The sequence below is a fragment of the Drosophila ficusphila genome, unplaced genomic scaffold (assembly GCF_018152265.1).
Source record: "Drosophila ficusphila isolate 14025-0441.05 unplaced genomic scaffold, ASM1815226v1 contig_198, whole genome shotgun sequence".
NCBI lineage: Eukaryota > Metazoa > Arthropoda > Insecta > Diptera > Drosophilidae > Drosophila > Drosophila ficusphila.
The window spans coordinates 10277331-10296074 of NW_025064092.1; the positions used below are offsets into that span (position 1 = coordinate 10277331).

The window sequence follows — 18744 nt, forward strand, 5'->3', positions numbered from 1 at the left end:
GGTCTCACAAACGATAGTATCGATGTTATGAAGTTATTTACTAAATACTAAACATTTTTTAAACACAAAAAAATTGCCTGCGAAAATGCAATAAAAGGCTAAATTTTCTGCCAAAACTACAATGTAGTCTAGATTTTGGGTAATAATCAATCAAAATTGTATTCATATCACAACGCAATCCACAATGTAGAAATCTAGTCGTGATTCGACCCGATCAGATGCTGTTATGTGAATATGGGATAAAATTAAATTTTATTGAGATGACTTGACTCATTTTATTATATCTCCGATTGCTTTTTAAATTTGTAATATTACATTTTTTAGATTACTTTATACTCCAAAAATAATCATTGCATGTTAATAACAATAGAAATATTTTTAATTCATTAATATATGACAGATTTCGTCGATCTTTCCAGTTACAGCTATACTTTATAGTTGTCTAATCCTTATGAATCTTGTTTGATAAAAAACAACGTTATAATAACAAATTGTATTTACATAATGATATTATCACCGAACTCAGTTCCCACTTGAACTACTAATGTTTCATCAGAAAAATTTAAAAAAAAATTTAATTTTGAATACTAAGAGTCGTTAAAAACAAAATATTACTAAAGCATGCTTGTTTGAAAAAACAAATTCGTCATTATCATAAATTGTATTCACAGAATGATTTTACCGAACTCATTTCCAACTTAATCTGATATGTTTCAAAGGAATATATGAGCCTCTCAAAGAAAGCCAACAGTATTTAAGGGATGAGTCTATAAATATTACTAAAATATATTTTATTTCCAAAAATCATATTTTAATTTGATGTTTCATGTAAAAATAAATTAAATAAAAGCCAACTGGTAGCTCAGCGATATTTAAATGATTATCTTGGCACTAGGTGCACGGTCACATTAATGGCATTTGTCAACGGCCCAGCCGCGGTCACACTGGTGGCAAAAAAAAAACGGGATCGGAAAAACCATAACGCGAAAATAGGATTCCAGCAGCCGCATTTTATAAATTAAGTCCGACTTCCGAATTCTGAAAACAGCGGTAGAAACTTCAAAAAGTCTGTGCAGGGAAGTGGAGAACGTGAGCGACGACCAGCGAAGCGAAGGAAAAGGAATACATACATACGTACACACGTCTCGCTGCGGAGGAATATATGTATCCATCTGGGAGTGTGTGTGTGTACTGCAACTTCTAGGCGTAAAAGAGAGAGCGATACATTCCCGACTGGCGACTTTGGAGCGTCGCAAGAGCGAGCGAGAGAGAGAGAGCGGAGCCATGGACGGCGTTTGGATGTTTTTGGGGAACAAAGGCATCAAGAGCTAAAATGATTTGCCACAGCCACCGTGATATATTTTGGATAAGCAGCCAAAGCCAAGCCATCCAAGACCAATTCCAATCCAGTGTGTCGTTGTGTGTAAGTGTATGTCTCGACAAAAAACCGTGGAAAAAGACGCACGCACACAGAAGCAGCCAAAGCATCGTTTTGCGAGTATGAGCGAGAGGCAATAGAGCCTTAGTGAATAATTCATTTAAGGTAAACTTTTACAACAATCGAAATAAGTGCAAAAAACAGCAAGAAGTGTATAAACACATTAGAGTGAGAATGTGCGGTTGTGAGTGCGTGTGTGTGTAAGAGGCGCCGCCATTTTTCCCATGTTCCCATGTAATGAGCGTCTAGGGTTGGCAAATCGCTGAAAATGCCTTTTAAAATAAAGGAGATTGGAAACTTTACATCTGGGAAACAATTCTTACGCCTGTGAACTTTTTAGTTAACCGTGAAGTATTTATTGAATTCTGCCTTCCAATTAATTAATTTAATTTGCAAGCCTTTGTGCTCTTGGCAACTCTTTTTCTATCATTCTCACTGCGCATATGCTGCTCTCTCACTCTGACCTGTGTCGTATGCATGCGTGTGTGTGCGTTTGTAAACAGCTGAGAGAGCAATTCGCAATCGAAAATCATATCCATTCAGAACAATTCGGCCAGCAACAAATATTAATTTCCAGCCATGTTTCCCAGCACCACTCAACACCCGCTTGTGTTTATGTTAGTTTGATATTATTTTCGCCGACTTTTGTAAGCACAAAAAACAGTTTAGCGTCGCCCAGTCACAGTTTCCATTGCCGAGCAGTTTCAAGAAAATGCAAATATAAGTTTACTGAGAGTACAAATCGATAATACATTATTTTTTCTGTTTGCTCTTTGTTCAAACAATTGTATTCTGTATGTGTATGCGAATACAAATGCATTATTCCAGGATTACCGTATTGCTTTGTTTTTTTTTCGGATCGATACGGTTTTTTTTTTTTTTTTTTGTTTTACATGTGCTTGTCAAGTTAATTGATTTTTTTGCACGTGTGTGTGCGTGCGCTTGGAGGGCCTGGAACGAGTGCGAGCAAGAGAGCTGTCTGTCGACGACCTCAGCTACGCCTTCTCTCTCTCTCCCTTGCGAAGCCGTACGAGTAAAAATAAAATTGCGGCCATAAATTTAAGTAGGACGATATAAGTGAACTATAGAGCGAACATTTTTAGTGTTTTAACAGCTGTTTTTGCTGAAAAATAATATCTTAAATATTGTCCTTTGTCGCGAAAGAGAAGGGAAGCGAGAATATGTGTGTGTGCAAATACTTTAGCACTTGTCTGGTCCTGGACAACATATGGCCATCTTGCTCTAGACCATGTCTCGCCAGCGTTGCCAGATAATACAAATCAGTGCGGTTCTTTCGTTAAGAATTCAAAAACAGCTGATAATTGCCAGGTCATGAACTTGATTATATTTTAAGATTTATTTAAAAAAAACATAGTAACACAAAAAAAAAAAAAAAAAAATTACAACAAAATCGGTTAAAAAATTCTATCAAATTATTTCATATATTCCTGAAATATTTGTAGCTATCATTCTATGTTTCAACAAATTAATTACCTTGTTGTCCTTTTAGACTGTCCTGCAGAATGGTCGTCGGCTCGAATCACACGCGGCGAGGTGAAACTGGCAGCAGATTTACAAACAGCAGTAGTTCCAGTGGCTCAAACGGTGGTCCCACCGCTTCGGCCAGCAGCACCACCAGCTCAACGTCTTCACCAGCCACCAACTCCACGACGACGGCGGCGGCTCTGTTGTCGTCCATGTCCCATAAGGGCCATGGCCCGTCGCCATCCGCACCGCCATCTGCGCACCACCAGGCGAGCCAGCAGCACCACCAGGCGGCGAACCACCATCCACATGCCCCCTATCACCAGGCGAGCCAGCATCCCAGCCATCATAATCAGCCGTCGCATCACTCCTCAAATGGCAGTGGAGGCGGATCAGGAGGAACGGGCTCGGCATCAGGATCTGTTGTCAGTGGACTCAATGGCAGCAACGGCAGCGCCGTCAGCCGACTGTCGCAATCCACTGGCATGACGCCGCGTGAACTTTCTGAAAACGATGACTTGGCCACATCGCTGATCCTCGATCCGCATCTCGGTTTTCAGACCCACAAGATGAACATACGCTTCCGCCCACTAAAGGTGGACACGCAGCAGCTGAAGGCCATAGTGGATGACTTCATCCACACGCAGAACTACGATGTGGCCATTCAGCGCATCTACGATGGTCCTTGGATACCGCGTCATCTGAAGAATAAGATGAAGATCGCCACCAAGCGCCTCCACGATCACGTAAGTGGCACTTACTTTAACATTCAGCAACTATTTTTATTTGAAATAATTTGTTTTTCATAAATTGTTAAATCTTTGCCTAATAATTATTTTTGCTATCTCTTTTGATCTGTTTTCCAGATCGTTCGCTACCTGCGCGTTTTTGACAAGGACAGTGGCTTTGCGATCGAGGCCTGCTACCGATATTCGCTGGAAGAGCAACGTGGCGCCAAGATCAGCTCGACGAAGCGTTGGTCAAAGAACGACAAGATCGAATGTCTGGTGGGCTGCATAGCTGAGCTAACGGAGGCCGAGGAGGCGGCCCTGTTGCACTCTGGCAAGAATGACTTTTCGGTGATGTATAGCTGCCGCAAGAACTGCGCGCAATTGTGGCTGGGACCGGCTGCCTACATTAATCATGATTGTCGCGCCAATTGCAAGTTCTTGGCCACTGGCAGGGATACAGCGTGTGTGAAAGTGCTGCGCGACATTGAAGTGGGCGAGGAGATAACCTGCTTCTATGGCGAGGACTTCTTCGGGGACTCCAATCGCTATTGCGAGTGCGAGACGTGCGAGCGACGTGGAACTGGCGCTTTTGCCGGCAAGGATGACGGCCTGGTGTTCGGCCTGAGCATGGGTCTCGGTCTGGCGACCAGTGGGCCCGGCAATAACGGTGGCTATCGCCTGCGGGAGACGGACAATCGGATCAATCGCATTAAAAGCCGGGCCAACTCCACAAACAGCACCTCAAACAGCAACAGTAACACAAATGATTCCACTGGCACCAGCGAGAGTAGCAGCACGAACGGATTGGTTTCTGGCGGAGCAGCAGGAGGAGCGACAGGAGCAACTGGAGCCGCGGTGCCTGCAGTGTCGCAGCAGCTGATCACTGGCGGCAAGGAGGTGGCCACCGCCGCTGTCTCGCTGGCCGAAAAGAAACTGCCTAACGTTGTGGTCTCTCCGCTTACGATGAAGGAGTTGCGGCAGAAGGGCATGACCAAGTACGATGCCGAGATGATAATGGCCAATGCAGCCTACCAGCAGCAGCACCATCATCAGCATCACTTCCATCACCACCATCATCATCATCACCATCACCACAACCATGGCCAGCATGCGAGCACCGGAGCGGAGGCCACAGCGGCTGTGCAGCAAATGGCGGCCTTGCAGAAGCCAGGAGGAGCTGGAACTGGAGGAAGCCCAGGAGGTGGTGGTGGTGGAACCGGACCTGGAGGTGGAAATGCCTGTGGAGTAACTTCAGTGGGCGGCAGCGGCGTGGCCGGCGGAGCGGGCTCCGAGTTAAATGGCGGCGGACGCTCTAGCAGCCTGCGCAAATCGATGCGTGTGAATAGCACCAGCAGCAGCATATCGACAGCCTCCACGGACGAGGTGGTGGTGGCCCCGGTGGCCGTTGCCAGCAGCAGTAGCAGCAGCAGCAGCAACAGCATTCCGCTGCCCACCAAAGCGCCGGTGGTGCTTGTGCCACGCTGCAAGCCCGCCCAGATGGCCATCGCCGCCCTGCACCAGCGACAGCAGCGCCAGCTGCGGCGCAGCGAGCGGCAGAAGGACAAGCTCACGGACGGCGAGAGCAGCGACAATAGCACCGAGCAGCAGAAAAGGGAGCAGAAGCAGCAGGATCAGCAGCTGACGCCCAAAGCGTTTGCTCATCAGGGGCAGCCGGAGAGGCAGAGGAAGCATCAGGAACAGCAGGAGAAGCGTGTGACGCGTAATAGTGCAGGAAAAGGAGGATTGGTAGCCAGATTAGCCACTGCCCATAACAATAACATTGCAACCACAGCAACAGCAACAACAACAACAACAAACAACAACAGCAGTAAAGCAACAACGATTACAAATTGTAATAATCATAATAGTAATAATAGCAGTAGAATTAATCATAATTCTAATCTTAGCGGTAGACTTAGTGTTAAATCGAAGAAGCCAGCACCAAGTGAGGCCTCGTCCACACCCTCATCCACATCCACATCCACATCATCAGAAAATCAGCAGCAGCAGCAGGCAACGCGTCGCAGTCGCAGCCCGAGTCCCGCCTACAAGAAGAACCTTTTGTCCAGTTTCGGTCCCGACCTTGCCCCCAACCAAACGGGCAAGCAGCAGCAGGATCAGAGGGACGGAGGAGCTATTAATCCGCCGGTCAAGCAGAAACGGAGCCGGAGGGCAGCTGCCCTTGCAGCGGCGCAGAGTATCCATTGCGAGGCGCTGGGCGGATTCTCATCGGGATCTGTTGGTGGTGGCCAGCGCAAAACAGCCCATCCGGTAGAAGCTGCTGCCACTTCGTCTTCATCTTCCTCGAGGAGTAACATCAATGTGGAGCCGCTTCTAAAGACGCCAGAGCGCAGGCTAAAGTTAACGCTCCGCATGAAGCGTTCCCCCATCCTCGACGAAGTCATTGAGTTGGGAACGAGCCTGAGCAACGGGGGAACTGGCCGGAATGCAGCGGCATCGCATCGCGGCGGAGCGGGAGCCGATGGCTCGAATAGAGCGGCCCTCAATCTAACGGGCGGCAGTTCCAATGGCATCGAGTACGAGATCCTGCGCATGGAGGGCATCTCCGAGCACGGCAACGATGACGATGACGACGACGAGGAGGAAGACGAGGAGCACGAGGAAGAGGACGAAGACGATGAGCCAGCTGTCGAGGAGGAGGACGAACCGCCGCCAAGGAAGGAACAGCAGCAGCTGCTCACCAAGAAGCAGAGAAAGAAACAGCGCAGCCGGAGCAGGAGCAGCCAACGCAGATCGCCAGCGCCGAGCAGCAGCAGCAGTGCCATGTACGGCACGCCGCAGAAGAAGCGACTTCGTCTGATCTTTGGCAATGAGTCCCACACCATAGACATTCCACCATCAGCAGCTGCCGAGGGAGCGGAAGGCAGCGGCATCGACGACCTAAACAGCAGCGGCGGTGGTGGCGATGAGTCCTTCAATGCTTCGTACGCCAGCAGCACTAGCTTGACGGTCAACACCTCCTCCAGCAGCACAAGTTCATCCGGCGGCGGCGGCGGCAGCGGGGGAGGAACCACCACCTCTTCCTCAACCGATGCGGCAGTGGACTCTTCCACAGCGGGCCAATCCAATGCCGCCCAATCGCCCTCGTCCACCACCAGCAGCTCCTTCCAATCGGCCTGCACCTCGACCACCAACAGCAACAACTACTTTCCAAATGGAAAGCAGCGAGCTGCTGGCGAGGATTCCTATGCGATGCACTACTATCAGCTGTGCAAGTTTGCTGGCACCTCGAGTCCGGGACAAGGACAGGCGATTGTGAGCAGCAGCAGCGGGGGATCTTCGAAAGGAGGAGGAGGAACTGGAGCTGGGGCTGGAGCTGGATTCCTGAGCATGCCCAAGCACACATTCGGCACTTGTGCTCTCCTCGCGCCCACTAGTTTTGCCAGCCTGCAAAATCAGTCGCAGATTAACCAGCAAAAGTCCAGCGCAGGCGGAGGAGGAGGAGGGGGTGTGGGTGTGGTGGCCACATCCACGTCGGCAACGCCTGCGTCGTCCTCCTCGAATCATCATCATAACAACCATCATGGCCAGAAATAACCAACGACTGATCTCCAAGCAAATTGACTAAGCACAGCTGCCATTGCCAAGGCAAACGAAGGAACGACGACGAGTGGGAGAAGCCAGAACAGGGATACGAAGGAGCGGCGGGAGTGTGTCGAGGAGCACCAGGTGATGAGCAGGATGGGCAGGAAAAGGAAACGCAACGGATGGGCAGGATGGGGGCCTAAGGATTGCTGCTCTGCTGGCGTCGTTGCCTCTGCTGCTGCTTAACCTGTGAAAGCACCCTGTAGAAACTTAGTTTTAGGTCTTAGTTCATGTAGATCCTTCATAGATCCTTGGTTTTTATATTCAGGAATCAAAAAAACAGGCTGACAAATTTTTAAAATCGAATCTGGATATATATACCTGATTATAACTTGTGTCTTTTTTTTTTTTTTTTGCTTTCTTTTCTATTTCTCTCTTTTTCTCTTTGTGATTATAACTCCCCATTTCTCTTAATCCTTTGTGTCCTTTTTGTGTTCGCGTCGTTTGTTGCTTGTGTGTGTTTGTGTGTATGGTGTGTGGTGTGCTTTTCTTTTGCAGATGGAAATATAAAGCTTAAAAGTAGAAAAAGATCGGAGGAAAATGCATCGTGCTGCATGCACGACGGCAACAGGAGCAACCGCAACCGAAACCGCAGCAACATCGGCAACAGCAGCAGCAACAGCAACATCTTCAGCAACACCAGCAGTAATTTGATAGTTAAAAAGCTAAGAATAGAACTAAATCGCATACAAATCATGTACAGTTGAGAATTTATCAAGCAGGACGCGCAGCCCAGACGCCATTAAAACAATAAAAACACAATGAGAAAGGATTTAAAAACAATATTCTAAATGCAATGCACACAGACACAACAACGCAATTAGCAGCGGTTTTAAACGCCTTACAACCTAACGTTAACTTTATATAAAAAAACGTATATTTATAAAAGAAACCAATAAATAAATTATATATATATGTATAAATATATATATAAAGGATACTCTAGAACATCCCGCAAAAGCCAACAATAAAACAATAGTGCAGCAGCAACAACAAGGACAGCAATATATAAACAACTCAATTAAGTAACTATATATACACACACAAAAATTAATAACAATAAATTAAAAGGGAAAAATGAGGAAAATCGAAACCATTAATTTTCAATTAACAGACTAAAAATGTATATAAAAAACACAACGGAGATTTAAATTAGAAAGCCAGCGAAATGATTTAAGCCGAACATACAAATAAAAATATGCTAAAAACAACTCAACAAAAATGGTGATTCACGTGGTTCAGCGAGCAGACTTTAAGTACTTTTGTTAACAATATCATTTTATCCAATCAAATCAGAACACACATGCATACCCATTATTTTATTCCTACGATTATTTTTTGTTTACCTATAAGTTTAGTTGCTAGCATATATATTTAAACATTAATCATATTTGATATATATTATATACTTTATTCATATGTGTAACTACTGTGTATTATTTTGTAAGCCACCAACAATAATTTACAGCAGCCGCGGCCGCAAACATTCATAATAAACTAAAAAAGAACATTTAGTTTTTACAAATGCATGGTTTTCCTTCTTGCCGACTGTTAATTTTACATTTTAACTTGGCATGTAGATCTATTGAACAAAGGATTTGCTTCTTATAGCGATGCTTCTTCCTTGTTTTCTATTCTGCATATTCTTTTTGTAGTTCTTTAGGAAAATTAAGTTTTTATTTTCCATTTCTAGCGAGAGAATTGCGTTTCGAAGGAATCAGTTAATTTAAAAAAGGGCATTTGGTGAATAAGTTAAAAAACTTTTCAGCTTCCCATTTATTTTGTTCTTAAAATAAATGTATTCCTTTCTTAAAGTAAAGAGGTACCCAAAATGGGTTATGAAATTAAAGTATTGATTCTTCGTGATTAAATGAGCATACATTTTTGCATGGTTTGTCTTTATGTCTGCCAAATCAGAATATTTTTTCGGGCTTCTTGGTATGTGAGGAAAGCCAGCATAATGTTTCCCAGAAAAATAATTAGTGTTACGTGGAAATGTACGATGCAAAGTCGGGTTGTCTTCTCATCTTCTACAGCATTTATTTTTAGCGTTACAAAAGTTTTGTCTCAGGAAAAGCAGCGGAATCAGAAAGCACTCCATTCCTGGAGTTTAACGTTTCCGCCCGAGCTTTTCCATTCGCTTAAGAACTACGAAGGTATTAAATAGGGTAAAGTGTCCAGATGTAGCAGAGTTTTTCTTAAGAGTTTTGGGTGAACTTAAAGGTTCAAATTAATGCTGCTTTATCTGGTTTAGTGGCCGTACTTTTGGAAGTCCCACTCGCGGTTGTCCAGCGGACAAACCTGGCGGGTTTTTAGCCATCGTGAGATGCAGTGGAAGTGAAACGCGTGGTTGCAGACGCCCCAGGCCACGGTGCACTCCTCGCTGGTGGCGGATGCCTGGTTTGCCTGGCACTCGATACACAGGTCCATGATGTGGTTGCGGCAAATGGCGCAGTTGTCGACCACGATGTCTGCAAAAAGGATTTGCAAATGAAAAATTGTGGTTATTTTGATTTGCAAGTTTTGAACTTATGTGGTACTCACCCCATGCCCACAAAGCAACGGCATTCCACTGTTTTAAGCGGGAGAGCAATATAAAAAGAAAGGAGGATATCAGTAATATTTTCAATGCCATTAACCTTTTGGGTTGACTTCAACCTTCTTCACTTCGAAACGCTTCTTTTCTCCTTTGCTACTGCTCGACGGCACCTCGAATTCCTCCTCGTCCACCTCCATCTCGTCTGAGTTTACAATTTTATTTTTAATAATTATTGTACAATTAGTTGCAATTCATTCGCTTTTTTCGCCTGTTTCGTTTCGATAGAAATTTATCGACCCGACAATGGTATGCTTGATAGTGTGGCCGTTTTATAATGTCATCAATATTCAATGTTCGTCAAAATAGCTTAAAAATGTTACAGGATTAAATTTGGTAATGTTGTCTTATTTATTTTGACCGCATTTGTTATTCAGTCTATAAAAGAATAATCTAAATTTTTTTTTGTAAAAGTTCAAAACATTTCGATATTTCGTGAATAATTCGATATTTATCAAATGTGTCCCTGAACAACTGTTAGTTTACGAGCACTATAAAGAGCACTGACGCTATCAGATGCAAAAGAGGCGGCAAATTTCTTCAAATTTGTATCTATAAAAAACAATGTAAGTGCTAGTTAAAAACTTATGAAAAGGTTAACTAATAATCACTTAATCAATAATAGATGCAACAAGACAAAGAGCAGGAAGAGGTCCATGAGGAACGGCGATGGTGCGGTATTGGGAACCATAAACTAAGGACCCCATATCGTGAACTTGGCAATGAGCATTTGTACAAGTTTGCCAAAAGGCTTAACTCTGAAATCCAGATAACCTCGCCATTGTGTGTTACATGCTATAAGAGTCTGTTAAGAGTTTATAACTTGAAAAATAACAATGCCAGGATGCACAGGGAGCGGGCTGAAGCCTCAAGTGTCACTGATGTCAGCGGCAATTCTGTGGGGGTATCAACAGCTACCAGTGCCATCGTAAGAAACATCATTTCGCCTCCAACAAGTACTTCTGACGACGAGCCCATCTCGAATTTAAGTCTAAACGCAGTAAATGGCACCCGGTTGCCCCATATACAGCCAATTCCCAAAAGACGACCTACTGTTCATTTGAACAAGGAAGCCATGGACATTTATTTGCAGGGAACTACCGGGGGATAAGCAGATTCCTCTCCCTTAACTATTTTCATTTTCAATTTCATTATTTCATGTACTTTAGTCTGTCAGCGACAGTAAATATTGAATATATAGCTTTTCATTATCCAGACCATAAGTATTTAAATGTTATCATTATCGGAATAGCAATAAACACTATGTTTTGAGAAGTTTTTTATTTAAATATATATAATAAATGCAAATGTTTTTCCTTAATCTATAGTATCCTAGTGTTTTTATCCTGGCTTGACGGTGACAAAATATCCTGTTCAATGAACTAAATTGTCTTATTCTATATAAATATTATGGGCCTTTGAAATATAACTAATATGTCTATTCTATTAAATCGGACCGATATACGAGTAAAAGATAATAAATAAATCTCGCAGTGTGTGGCTTTATACAATACAAATATTAAATAAAATTCTTTATTTTCTTCAGAAACACTTCTATATTTATTAAGTCTTAATAAATAGCTTAATAAATTAGGTTGTTCAAGTTCAGGGCTCTAGCTCGGGGATTCTTCTTCTTGTCCTGGGGTCCCTTTTCGTGCTAGGACCCACCTCCTATTTTGTGCCCAGTCCCCTTTTCCCGCTTCACCACCGGCAGTCGCGTCCAGATGTATCCGCCCGATCTCTGGGCGGTGTACTCGTCTACGTCCGGCAGGGGAAAGGGGTGCTTCTGTCGAAGTAGTAGTTGCTGGGCGCGTGCATCACGAACTCCAGATAGCACAGCTTTCGCGATAGCTCTTCATCGGGTCCTGAAAGATACGGTTTATATAAATAAAAGGCCGACAACTACAGAATACAAATAAGGAGAGTTGACATTCGAGGAAGAATTTTCCTGCTGGTGCAACCAACAGTAAGTAACTCCAAACACATACCAATCAGGTAGGTGGCCGGGTCGAATCCCTCCTGGGGATCCGGACTATCTTGCGTGGGAATCAGCCAGGTGAGGAAAGCGGACTTCTCGCAGTAGGCGTCCACGAGTAATCCGCGTATTTGGGCGTAGTAAAGGTTCTGATCCCCGTCCACGATGCTGACGATATCCCCAATTTGCATGTAGCTGCCCTTGTAGAAAACGCTCTTCACGAACTTTGTACAGGCCTGGACCTTTGGAGTCTTTTGCGCCGGTCTCTTAAACAGAGCACGACGATTTCGGGCTCCCGTGGCTCCTCCCGGACCAGCTGGCCCCGATTTCACATGCTTATTGGTGTTACTGGGATGAGCACCAGCCCCCGCGAGATGTGTCGAGCTGCCTGTGGCACCATTCGGTCCATTGTTGTGGCCATTTGACTGGCTGTTGCCGCCACCCGGATTTCCCTTGCCCGTTTGTTTGGACTTGAAGCGCGTGCTCTTCCGCAGGCGCTTAATAATGGTTGGCGTTCGGTTTGAGTTATTATTCTGGTTAGCCGTGCCGTTCAGGCTGCTGCGGGTGATCTTGCCCACAGATCGCTGGCTAGGATTTGGTGTCGCCTCCGTTGAACTACATGGCATTTCATTTAGGACTTGCGATGTCTGCTTCGCTGGCTGCTTGTCCTCCTCGATTTTAATGGCCGTCGGTGGGCTGGGCGGATGGAATGAATATTCTAGGGGTTTTCGGTCCAGTTCCTGCTCCTTTTTATGTTCTCCTTCTTGCTCCTGTTCTTTTTCCTGGTCCGTCTTCAATTCCGGTGGCTTAATTTTCGCCTGTTTCGGCTGCTCCAGCTCGTCCACCGTCGGCATTCGCTCGTTGGTGGTCAAATCGTTATCAATATCCATTTCCGTGGAGTCCCTCGGCGCCTCGCAGGAAAAGGATGGTGGTGGAGGGTCAGGATTGGCGGCTGGATCCCCAGGATCATTTTGTTGGCCCTCGTCCACGGACGATTCCTTGTTTCCGGGGCTTTGAGATCCGGGATTACTGCCCGTACCGCATTCCCTTTCCATTTGATCGAGGTCGGTGGACATAGCTTTTCTGCCAACTGATCGTTAAGACTTTTAGTCAGTTTATCCAAGTATTTTTTGATCAACAAAAATTTGTTTTTTATAAAATTTTAGTTAGAGATGTGCCGTTTGGTAAGAAAGGACCGATAGTTAGAGATGGAGTTCTTTTTCGTATTATGCCGATGGTAATTCACGATAGATAAACCTGCTGGAATTTAAATTTATATAAGGGAATATTTCCCTTATTATTTTTCCTTTAAATATTCCTTAAAAAATCCAACTATTCACACCAAATAAAATTTCCACTTCTATATTCTCTGCTTTTATAGTATTTTTATTAGTTACGCACAGATAATAGCTGAAGTTTAACTTATGAAGTTTTAACATTTGAATATTGCGTGTCGCTCGTGCCATCAAAAGCACTCACGTTTTCATCTCTATATTATATTATATTTTATTCGGGGGACACGGATTCGGATCATACAATGGATTTCGGGGCCCTGCTGCATCTCGCAAAGAAGAAGAGCGATGCGGCCACTAAGGAAGAGGTTGGTATCGTGGTTTCCAGGTGCCCAGGTGTTCCCAACAATGTGTGGCCACCTGCATCGTTGATTCACCTGTGTTCGCTGACTTGACCTCAAAAGCCAGATGGGATCTCCCCTAGAGACGATCATTACATTGCCATGTTTCTGCTTTTAGCGCCCGGGACAGGGCAAATATTACAGCACCAAGTATGCCCCACCAAAAAAGGAGTCGAAGGAGTCCAAACAGCTGTCCAACAACATCCAGAAGTTTCTGCGGAAAAAAGAGGCCGAGGAGGCGGAAAGGAAGCGCGAGGAGCGTCAGAAACTTAATGAATTGCTGGCCAAAAGGGACGAAAAGTCGAAGAACAAGATCCGCAAAATGCTCAAGGTGACCAAGTCCGCTAACAAGTCCGTCTTGGCGGACGCCAAGGACTGCGATGGAGCAATCGATGGCCACGAGGCGGGCGAAGGTCAGGGCGATGACTACGGCTATGTGTCCAACGAGGCGAATGCCTTCTACGAGAAGTACATTGAAAAAGTTCGAGATGTGCAGGAGGACAAGGGTTTTGCGCCGAGCCGGCCACAGTCGCTGCGAGATCTTTCCGGGACCAAGGAGCGCGTGAAGGCGGCCATCACACGCGAACGGGAGGAGGCCAAAAGTCACACGCGCCAGAGGAGCAGTACGAGTACGCCCACAACCAGTGCCGCAAAGGCCAAGGACCCGCACGTGGCCCGTTCCTATAGCACCTCGAAGACCCTCTACGATCCGGAGGCCGAGAGGCGCGAGGAGGAGGCCAAAAAGCGAAAAGAAGAGGAACAGCGACGGGCCAAGTTGAAACGACCCGTCCAACCGCCGCCTATGGACTTTCAGGCGCTCCTTCGTCTGGCCGAAAAGAAACAGCACGAACCGGTTGCCTTTGAGCCGGAGAAGAAGAAGGAACCGGAGCGATTGCTTTCCGCCCGCGAGAAACGCGAGATGGAGGAGCGCCAGCGGCTAAAGGAGCAACGGGCACAGCGCGACAAGATGCGCGAAAGCGAGGCCAAGGAGCCGCCGAAAACTACCACCTCCAATCGCATGGAGCCCAACGGACGCATACCCAAGCTGAATCAAGCCAAGCCAACGACTTTACCGAGCGAAAGCTTCAAGAAGCCTGCCCAACCGCCAGCAAGGCCCAGCTCTCACTCTTCCAGTTCCACTACCCATTCCTCTACTAGCCGTAGTCCTGCCTCAAGTATAAAGCCCGCCAGTAAGACGACAGCTCCTGTGGCCGCCAAGCCAGGAGCAACTTCGGCAGCGGCGGCACCGGGAAAGCCTGGTTCCAGTTCTAGTTCCAGTTCCAGTTCCATTCGGGATCTGCCCTCCAAAAATCCCTACGCGGCGGCCAATAAGAACGGAGCTGTGAGGGAGTTTCCACCAAGGGATCGGCCTGCAGTCCCATCCAGAAATCGTCCAGATGCACCGACGGCTGGCAAAACGCGACAGTTTCCCCCAGCGGATGTTCAGCGATCGTCGGGCGGAAGGCAGTTCCCGCCAGCTGATGTCAAGGGCAGGCGGAAACCCCAAGAAGAGCCAGGCAACAAAAGTAGGACAGATATATATTTATATTGTGTCAACCATGTAATATGAATTATTTTGTGTATCGCATTTTTAGGACGCATTTACGACGACGAAGATGAGGACGAGTACGATTCCGAGCTGGACGACTTCATTGATGATGGCGACTGCGAGGAAGATATATCGTCGCACATCCGCGACATTTTTGGCTATGATAAGCGGCGATATCGCGGCATGGACGACGATGATCGGGGGATGGAGTCCAGTTTTGCGCAAATGCAGCGGGAAGAGTTCATCAGCAAGAAGTTGGGTGAGTTTGTGAGCCAAAAAGGCGCATTGGAACGCGAACTAAATTCTCGTTTGTCGCAGGACTGCAAGAGGACTTGGAGGACATGCGCATGGAGGCGGCGCACAAGAAACGGAAAATGGCCAAGAAACGGAGCAAGCGTATCGATGACGACGACGATTAGCCGGTTGATCTTTCGAGTCCGTCGTACAAATCTCAAATATCTCCAAAAGCGACCACTATGGGATGCCAATTCACAGGTCGACCAATGCTGAATCCAGGAGCTGTGCCTGTTTACAAGTTTTCAAGATATTCGTTATTAGTTTAGTTCAAGCAAATCCCACACACCCTTGGATAAGCAATTTTACATACTTTTGCTCTTTTTGGAACCCAAACTGAAATTTTATCAGTACCCTCCGCAAGAAGGGTATAAATACATTTTAAATAGGTTTTCCCGCCTGAAGTTGATATACGAATTCCTTGAGTTGAAATCAACACTTAATGAAGTGGTTTAATGACCTCGGCACCCCGAACCCGTACAAGTGTTTATTTACATTTACCTCAGAGTTTGTCATTCTCAAAAATAAACCCGTTTTCGCCTTTTGTATACACACAAATCACTTTGGTGCTTTCTAATTTTTATACCTATGCAGTTGTACATGTAGCTAGGCTGAAATAAACATTTATAGTGTCAATGAAATCTATAACTTTGAATTACTGTACCGAGAATCGAAAGTCATGCACATATTTGAAATTGGTTATGATGCATGTGAGATCGTTGCTTGGTTTATAAAAACTATAATTAGCAGTTTGTTCCATGTTAACTGCAATTGAATTCGATATGATTATTTAAAACTCGCTTGGAAAATCTTTTCGTAGATCGATTTGTTTTTGCATTTTCAGTTTCGAAAGCTTTTAATGAGGATCTGGTCTGTGGCATTAACTCCGATTTACCCAGATGTGTGTTTCAGTTATCCTATAAACAATCAATTTTAATGGTAAACAAACAAAAATCTCATTACAAACGAACTCCTACAGTAAAGTGGCTTATAAACGAACAAGTGTAGCGGAAACAGTTCCCACGCTGGTTTTCCAGGAGCTGGATGAGATGAGCCCCCCTCCTCCTTTTTGGGCCTAATCGAAGCGATCCGGCTCCACGACCACCGCACTGCCCACTCTTCTTCGATCGCAGACGGGGTGCGGCTCGCTGCCCAGGATTCCGATGGCCGTCTGGGCGGAGTAGGCCTTGTCGTCCTCCAGGAACCGGATGTCGTGACCGATGGCCCGCAAGTAGGCAACCGTGTGCCGCGGAACACTCGGCTCCATGTCGATGTGCATGGGTGCCAGTTGGTGATGCAGTCGGCCCGCGTTAACCGCCTTTTCGATCGGTTCGTTGAGCACAAAGTAGCGCAGGATGGTCTGGGCCACCGAGGTGGTGATCTTGGAGCCCCCAGCGCCGCCCACAATCAGCTTGACATTGCCGTGGGTGTCCAGAACGATGCTGGGACAGGTGGAGGACATGGGTCGCTTGCCCGGCTTGATGAAGTTCGCCGGACTGGCGGGTATCCCATACGCATTGATCTTTCCCGGCGTGCTGAAGTCGTCCATCTCGTCGTTGAGTATGAACCCGGTTTGGCGGGACCTCACCTTGGCACCCAGGTGACTATTAATGGTGCTCGTCACCGAAATGGCGTCGCCGTTGGGCGCCAAAACGGAGATGTGCGCCGTTCCGTGATCCTCTTCGTTGGCAAAGTTGGCGCCGTAGTATGACATATTCGTGAAGGTCCTGTCGTCCAGGATCAGCTGGCGGATCTCCGCCGCAAACGACGGATCGACGAGGTTCTCGTAGATCTCCTGCACATCCGGCTCGTAGTGGATGTCCCCCAAGTTGGTGCGATGCCCATACGCATGCTTGAACGTCTCGATCAGCCGCTGCCAGTATTTGTCCGTGTTGCTCGTGTACAGCGGCTCCATCACGTTCAGGATGAAGGTCAGGACGGCTCCACTGGTGGGCAGTGGCGAGGTGAACAGCTCGTAGCCGCCATTGAACCGCGAGTGCAGCGGCAGCTCCCAGCGAACACTGAACAAGAAGAAGAAGAAGAAGCGACGGGTGAAAATGGGTGAATCCCAACCTCCAGATGGGAGGAGGTACTCACTCGTATTTCTGCAGGTCGTCTTCGGTGATGATGCCGCCCATCGCCTGGATGTCCTCGACCAGCTTCCTGCCCACCCGTCCGCCGCCGTAGATCACCTGAGCACCCTCATCGGCGATTATCTCGAGGGTTTCGGCCAGGGCATGGCGGTACATGATCTCGCCCTGCTTGTAGACCTCATCCGTTTTCGGATTGATGAAGATTTCGGCCATAGAGGGTTCGCTCCGGATGCGCTCCTCCTCGCGCTGCAGGACTCCGGCCAGGTATCTGGAGACGAGGATGCCCCGCCGACAAAGCTCGATGGTCGGCTGGAAGAGGGTCTTCCACGGTAGCCGGCCGTACTTGTCGTGCAGCTTGGAATAGCCGTAGATCTCGCTGGGAACGGCGCAGGACAGAGCGCCCGTGATCTCCTTGCCCACGAACATGTCCTGGGTGGCAGCCGCAGGAGCCGTTTCCCGGGCAACGAGCGTCTCAATGAAGCCCGTCTCCTTGGAGTAGATCGTGGCCACGAAGCCACCGCCGACGCCCAAGCTGTGGGGCAGCATCACGCCTTCGCATAGCATGGTGGCTATGGCGGCGTCCGCAGCGGAGCCTCCGATGTCCAGGATGGTGCCACCCACCTCGGCGCATCCGACGCCGTTCGAGGCGACGGCGCCCATGCGCCGCGGCTCCTCCGTCTTGCCGCGGAGCCCGAAGACCAGGCCCAGAGTCACGCCCACGGCGGCCACCACCAGGATAATCCAGCAGACGGCATACTTCTTGCAGCAGCTATAAAAAAAGGGAAGGAATCAATAAGGATCAATGAGTACTGGTGCCCGAAATGGGAAGGATATTTCAGAGTCGGTACGGTACCATCGAATAGGTCACCGTACCCGACTAATAGGTCACCAAATGCATCGAACAGCTCCCCATAGAACATGGTATATCAGATTCTACTGGACTCCGGACTTAGATTCCAACGGATACTGTGATCAACTGGTAGATCTGATACATTGATTGTGCCTTTTGAAAGGGTATTCGGATTAAATCTCCTCGGGATGATTTTAAATGTTCTAGTGTAAGTATTTCCTTGCATTCCTTTTTTGAAACCCTGAACTTACGACATTTTGTGTGAATCCTTAAAAACTACTAAGTTAAAAAAACTTGAACGATTAAAAAAAAAGTACGGCAAAATGCCGATGGCGGAATTAATTAAATAGCCATCGGACGGCATTGGGCTTACCTTATATATCCATCCCGTTATCTGGGTTTTTACGGGTGATAAGACAAGACCATCCATGCGCCTCGCATGGAACCCAAATCCGTATCCAAATCCGTGCTACGTCAGAGGTAGAAAGTTTGGT

The 18744-nt window shown here is 46.8% G+C and overlaps 6 protein-coding genes across 10 annotated transcripts; 3 read left to right on the top strand and 3 right to left on the bottom strand.

Annotated features, from left to right (window-relative positions):
- Nucleotides 1-902: 902 nt before the first annotated feature.
- On the top strand, nucleotides 903-7585 carry LOC108092892 (histone-lysine N-methyltransferase Suv4-20). Of its 2 annotated transcripts, none has more exons than XM_017192738.2 (3): nucleotides 903-1543; nucleotides 2949-3669; nucleotides 3790-7585. In XM_017192738.2, the coding sequence occupies exons 2-3, from the start codon at nucleotides 2962-2964 to the stop codon at nucleotides 7210-7212; spliced, it is 4131 nt and encodes a 1376-aa protein (XP_017048227.1). In that variant the 5' UTR covers nucleotides 903-1543; nucleotides 2949-2961; the 3' UTR covers nucleotides 7213-7585. The 2 variants fall into 2 exon arrangements, with proteins under 2 accessions (XP_017048227.1, XP_017048229.1); XM_017192740.2 differs by having other exon boundaries at nucleotides 903-1423.
- Nucleotides 7586-9245: 1660 nt separating this feature from the next.
- On the bottom strand, nucleotides 9246-10104 carry LOC108092896 (RING-box protein 1A). Its single transcript, XM_017192744.2, has 3 exons — nucleotides 9919-10104; nucleotides 9805-9832; nucleotides 9246-9731 (listed from the first exon to the last, which is right to left on the bottom strand). Exons 1-3 carry the CDS (start codon nucleotides 9994-9996, stop codon nucleotides 9511-9513), a joined length of 327 nt encoding a protein of 108 aa, XP_017048233.1. The 5' UTR covers nucleotides 9997-10104; the 3' UTR covers nucleotides 9246-9510.
- Nucleotides 10105-10314: 210 nt separating this feature from the next.
- Nucleotides 10315-11177, top strand: LOC108092895. Its single transcript, XM_017192743.2, has 2 exons — nucleotides 10315-10422; nucleotides 10482-11177. Exon 2 carries the CDS (start codon nucleotides 10482-10484, stop codon nucleotides 10965-10967), a length of 486 nt encoding a protein of 161 aa, XP_017048232.1. The 5' UTR covers nucleotides 10315-10422; the 3' UTR covers nucleotides 10968-11177.
- Nucleotides 11178-11354: 177 nt separating this feature from the next.
- Nucleotides 11355-13026, bottom strand: LOC108092894. Its single transcript, XM_017192742.2, is given in 3 exon segments — nucleotides 11355-11626; nucleotides 11629-11721; nucleotides 11845-13026. Coding segments are annotated over 3 exon segments (1269 nt in total). The 5' UTR covers nucleotides 12908-13026; the 3' UTR covers nucleotides 11355-11513.
- A 292-nt stretch (nucleotides 13027-13318) lies between these two features.
- LOC108092893 (protein SPT2 homolog) lies at nucleotides 13319-15948 on the top strand. Its single transcript, XM_017192741.2, has 4 exons — nucleotides 13319-13431; nucleotides 13583-14990; nucleotides 15060-15272; nucleotides 15332-15948. The coding sequence occupies exons 1-4, from the start codon at nucleotides 13369-13371 to the stop codon at nucleotides 15430-15432; spliced, it is 1785 nt and encodes a 594-aa protein (XP_017048230.1). The 5' UTR covers nucleotides 13319-13368; the 3' UTR covers nucleotides 15433-15948.
- A 265-nt stretch (nucleotides 15949-16213) lies between these two features.
- Nucleotides 16214-18571, bottom strand: LOC108092814 (scoloptoxin SSD14). Of its 4 annotated transcripts, none has more exons than XM_017192587.2 (3): nucleotides 18502-18571; nucleotides 17405-18169; nucleotides 16214-17328 (listed from the first exon to the last, which is right to left on the bottom strand). In XM_017192587.2, exons 1-3 carry the CDS (start codon nucleotides 18504-18506, stop codon nucleotides 16383-16385), a joined length of 1716 nt encoding a protein of 571 aa, XP_017048076.1. In that variant the 5' UTR covers nucleotides 18507-18571; the 3' UTR covers nucleotides 16214-16382. The 4 variants fall into 4 exon arrangements, with proteins under 4 accessions (XP_017048076.1, XP_017048075.1, XP_017048077.1 ...); XM_017192586.1 differs by lacking the exon at nucleotides 18502-18571 and adding an exon at nucleotides 18274-18360; XM_017192588.1 differs by lacking the exon at nucleotides 18502-18571 and adding an exon at nucleotides 18254-18347.
- Nucleotides 18572-18744: the final 173 nt, after the last annotated feature.

Coding starts and splice junctions, on each gene's coding strand:
- LOC108092893 (XM_017192741.2), top strand. CDS start 13,369: ATGGATTTCGGGGCCCTGCTGCATCTCGCAAAGAAGAAGAGCGATGCG. Junction 13,432..13,582: donor ATGCGGCCACTAAGGAAGAG/GTTGGTATCGTG, acceptor TTCTGCTTTTAG/CGCCCGGGACAGGGCAAATA. Junction 14,991..15,059: donor AGAAGAGCCAGGCAACAAAA/GTAGGACAGATA, acceptor TCGCATTTTTAG/GACGCATTTACGACGACGAA.
- LOC108092895 (XM_017192743.2), top strand. CDS start 10,482: ATGCAACAAGACAAAGAGCAGGAAGAGGTCCATGAGGAACGGCGATGG.
- LOC108092814 (XM_017192586.1), bottom strand. CDS start 18,320: ATGTTCTATGGGGAGCTGTTCGATGCATTTGGTGACCTATTAGTCGG. Junction 18,170..18,273: donor TTTGGTGACCTATTAGTCGG/GTACGGTGACCT, acceptor CTTTTTTTATAG/CTGCTGCAAGAAGTATGCCG. Junction 17,329..17,404: donor GACGACCTGCAGAAATACGA/GTGAGTACCTCC, acceptor CTTCTTGTTCAG/TGTTCGCTGGGAGCTGCCGC.
- LOC108092892 (XM_017192738.2), top strand. CDS start 2,962: ATGGTCGTCGGCTCGAATCACACGCGGCGAGGTGAAACTGGCAGCAGA. Junction 3,670..3,789: donor CCAAGCGCCTCCACGATCAC/GTAAGTGGCACT, acceptor TCTGTTTTCCAG/ATCGTTCGCTACCTGCGCGT.
- LOC108092896 (XM_017192744.2), bottom strand. CDS start 9,996: ATGGAGGTGGACGAGGAGGAATTCGAGGTGCCGTCGAGCAGTAGCAAA. Junction 9,833..9,918: donor AGCGTTTCGAAGTGAAGAAG/GTTGAAGTCAAC, acceptor CGCTTAAAACAG/TGGAATGCCGTTGCTTTGTG. Junction 9,732..9,804: donor CGTTGCTTTGTGGGCATGGG/GTGAGTACCACA, acceptor TCCTTTTTGCAG/ACATCGTGGTCGACAACTGC.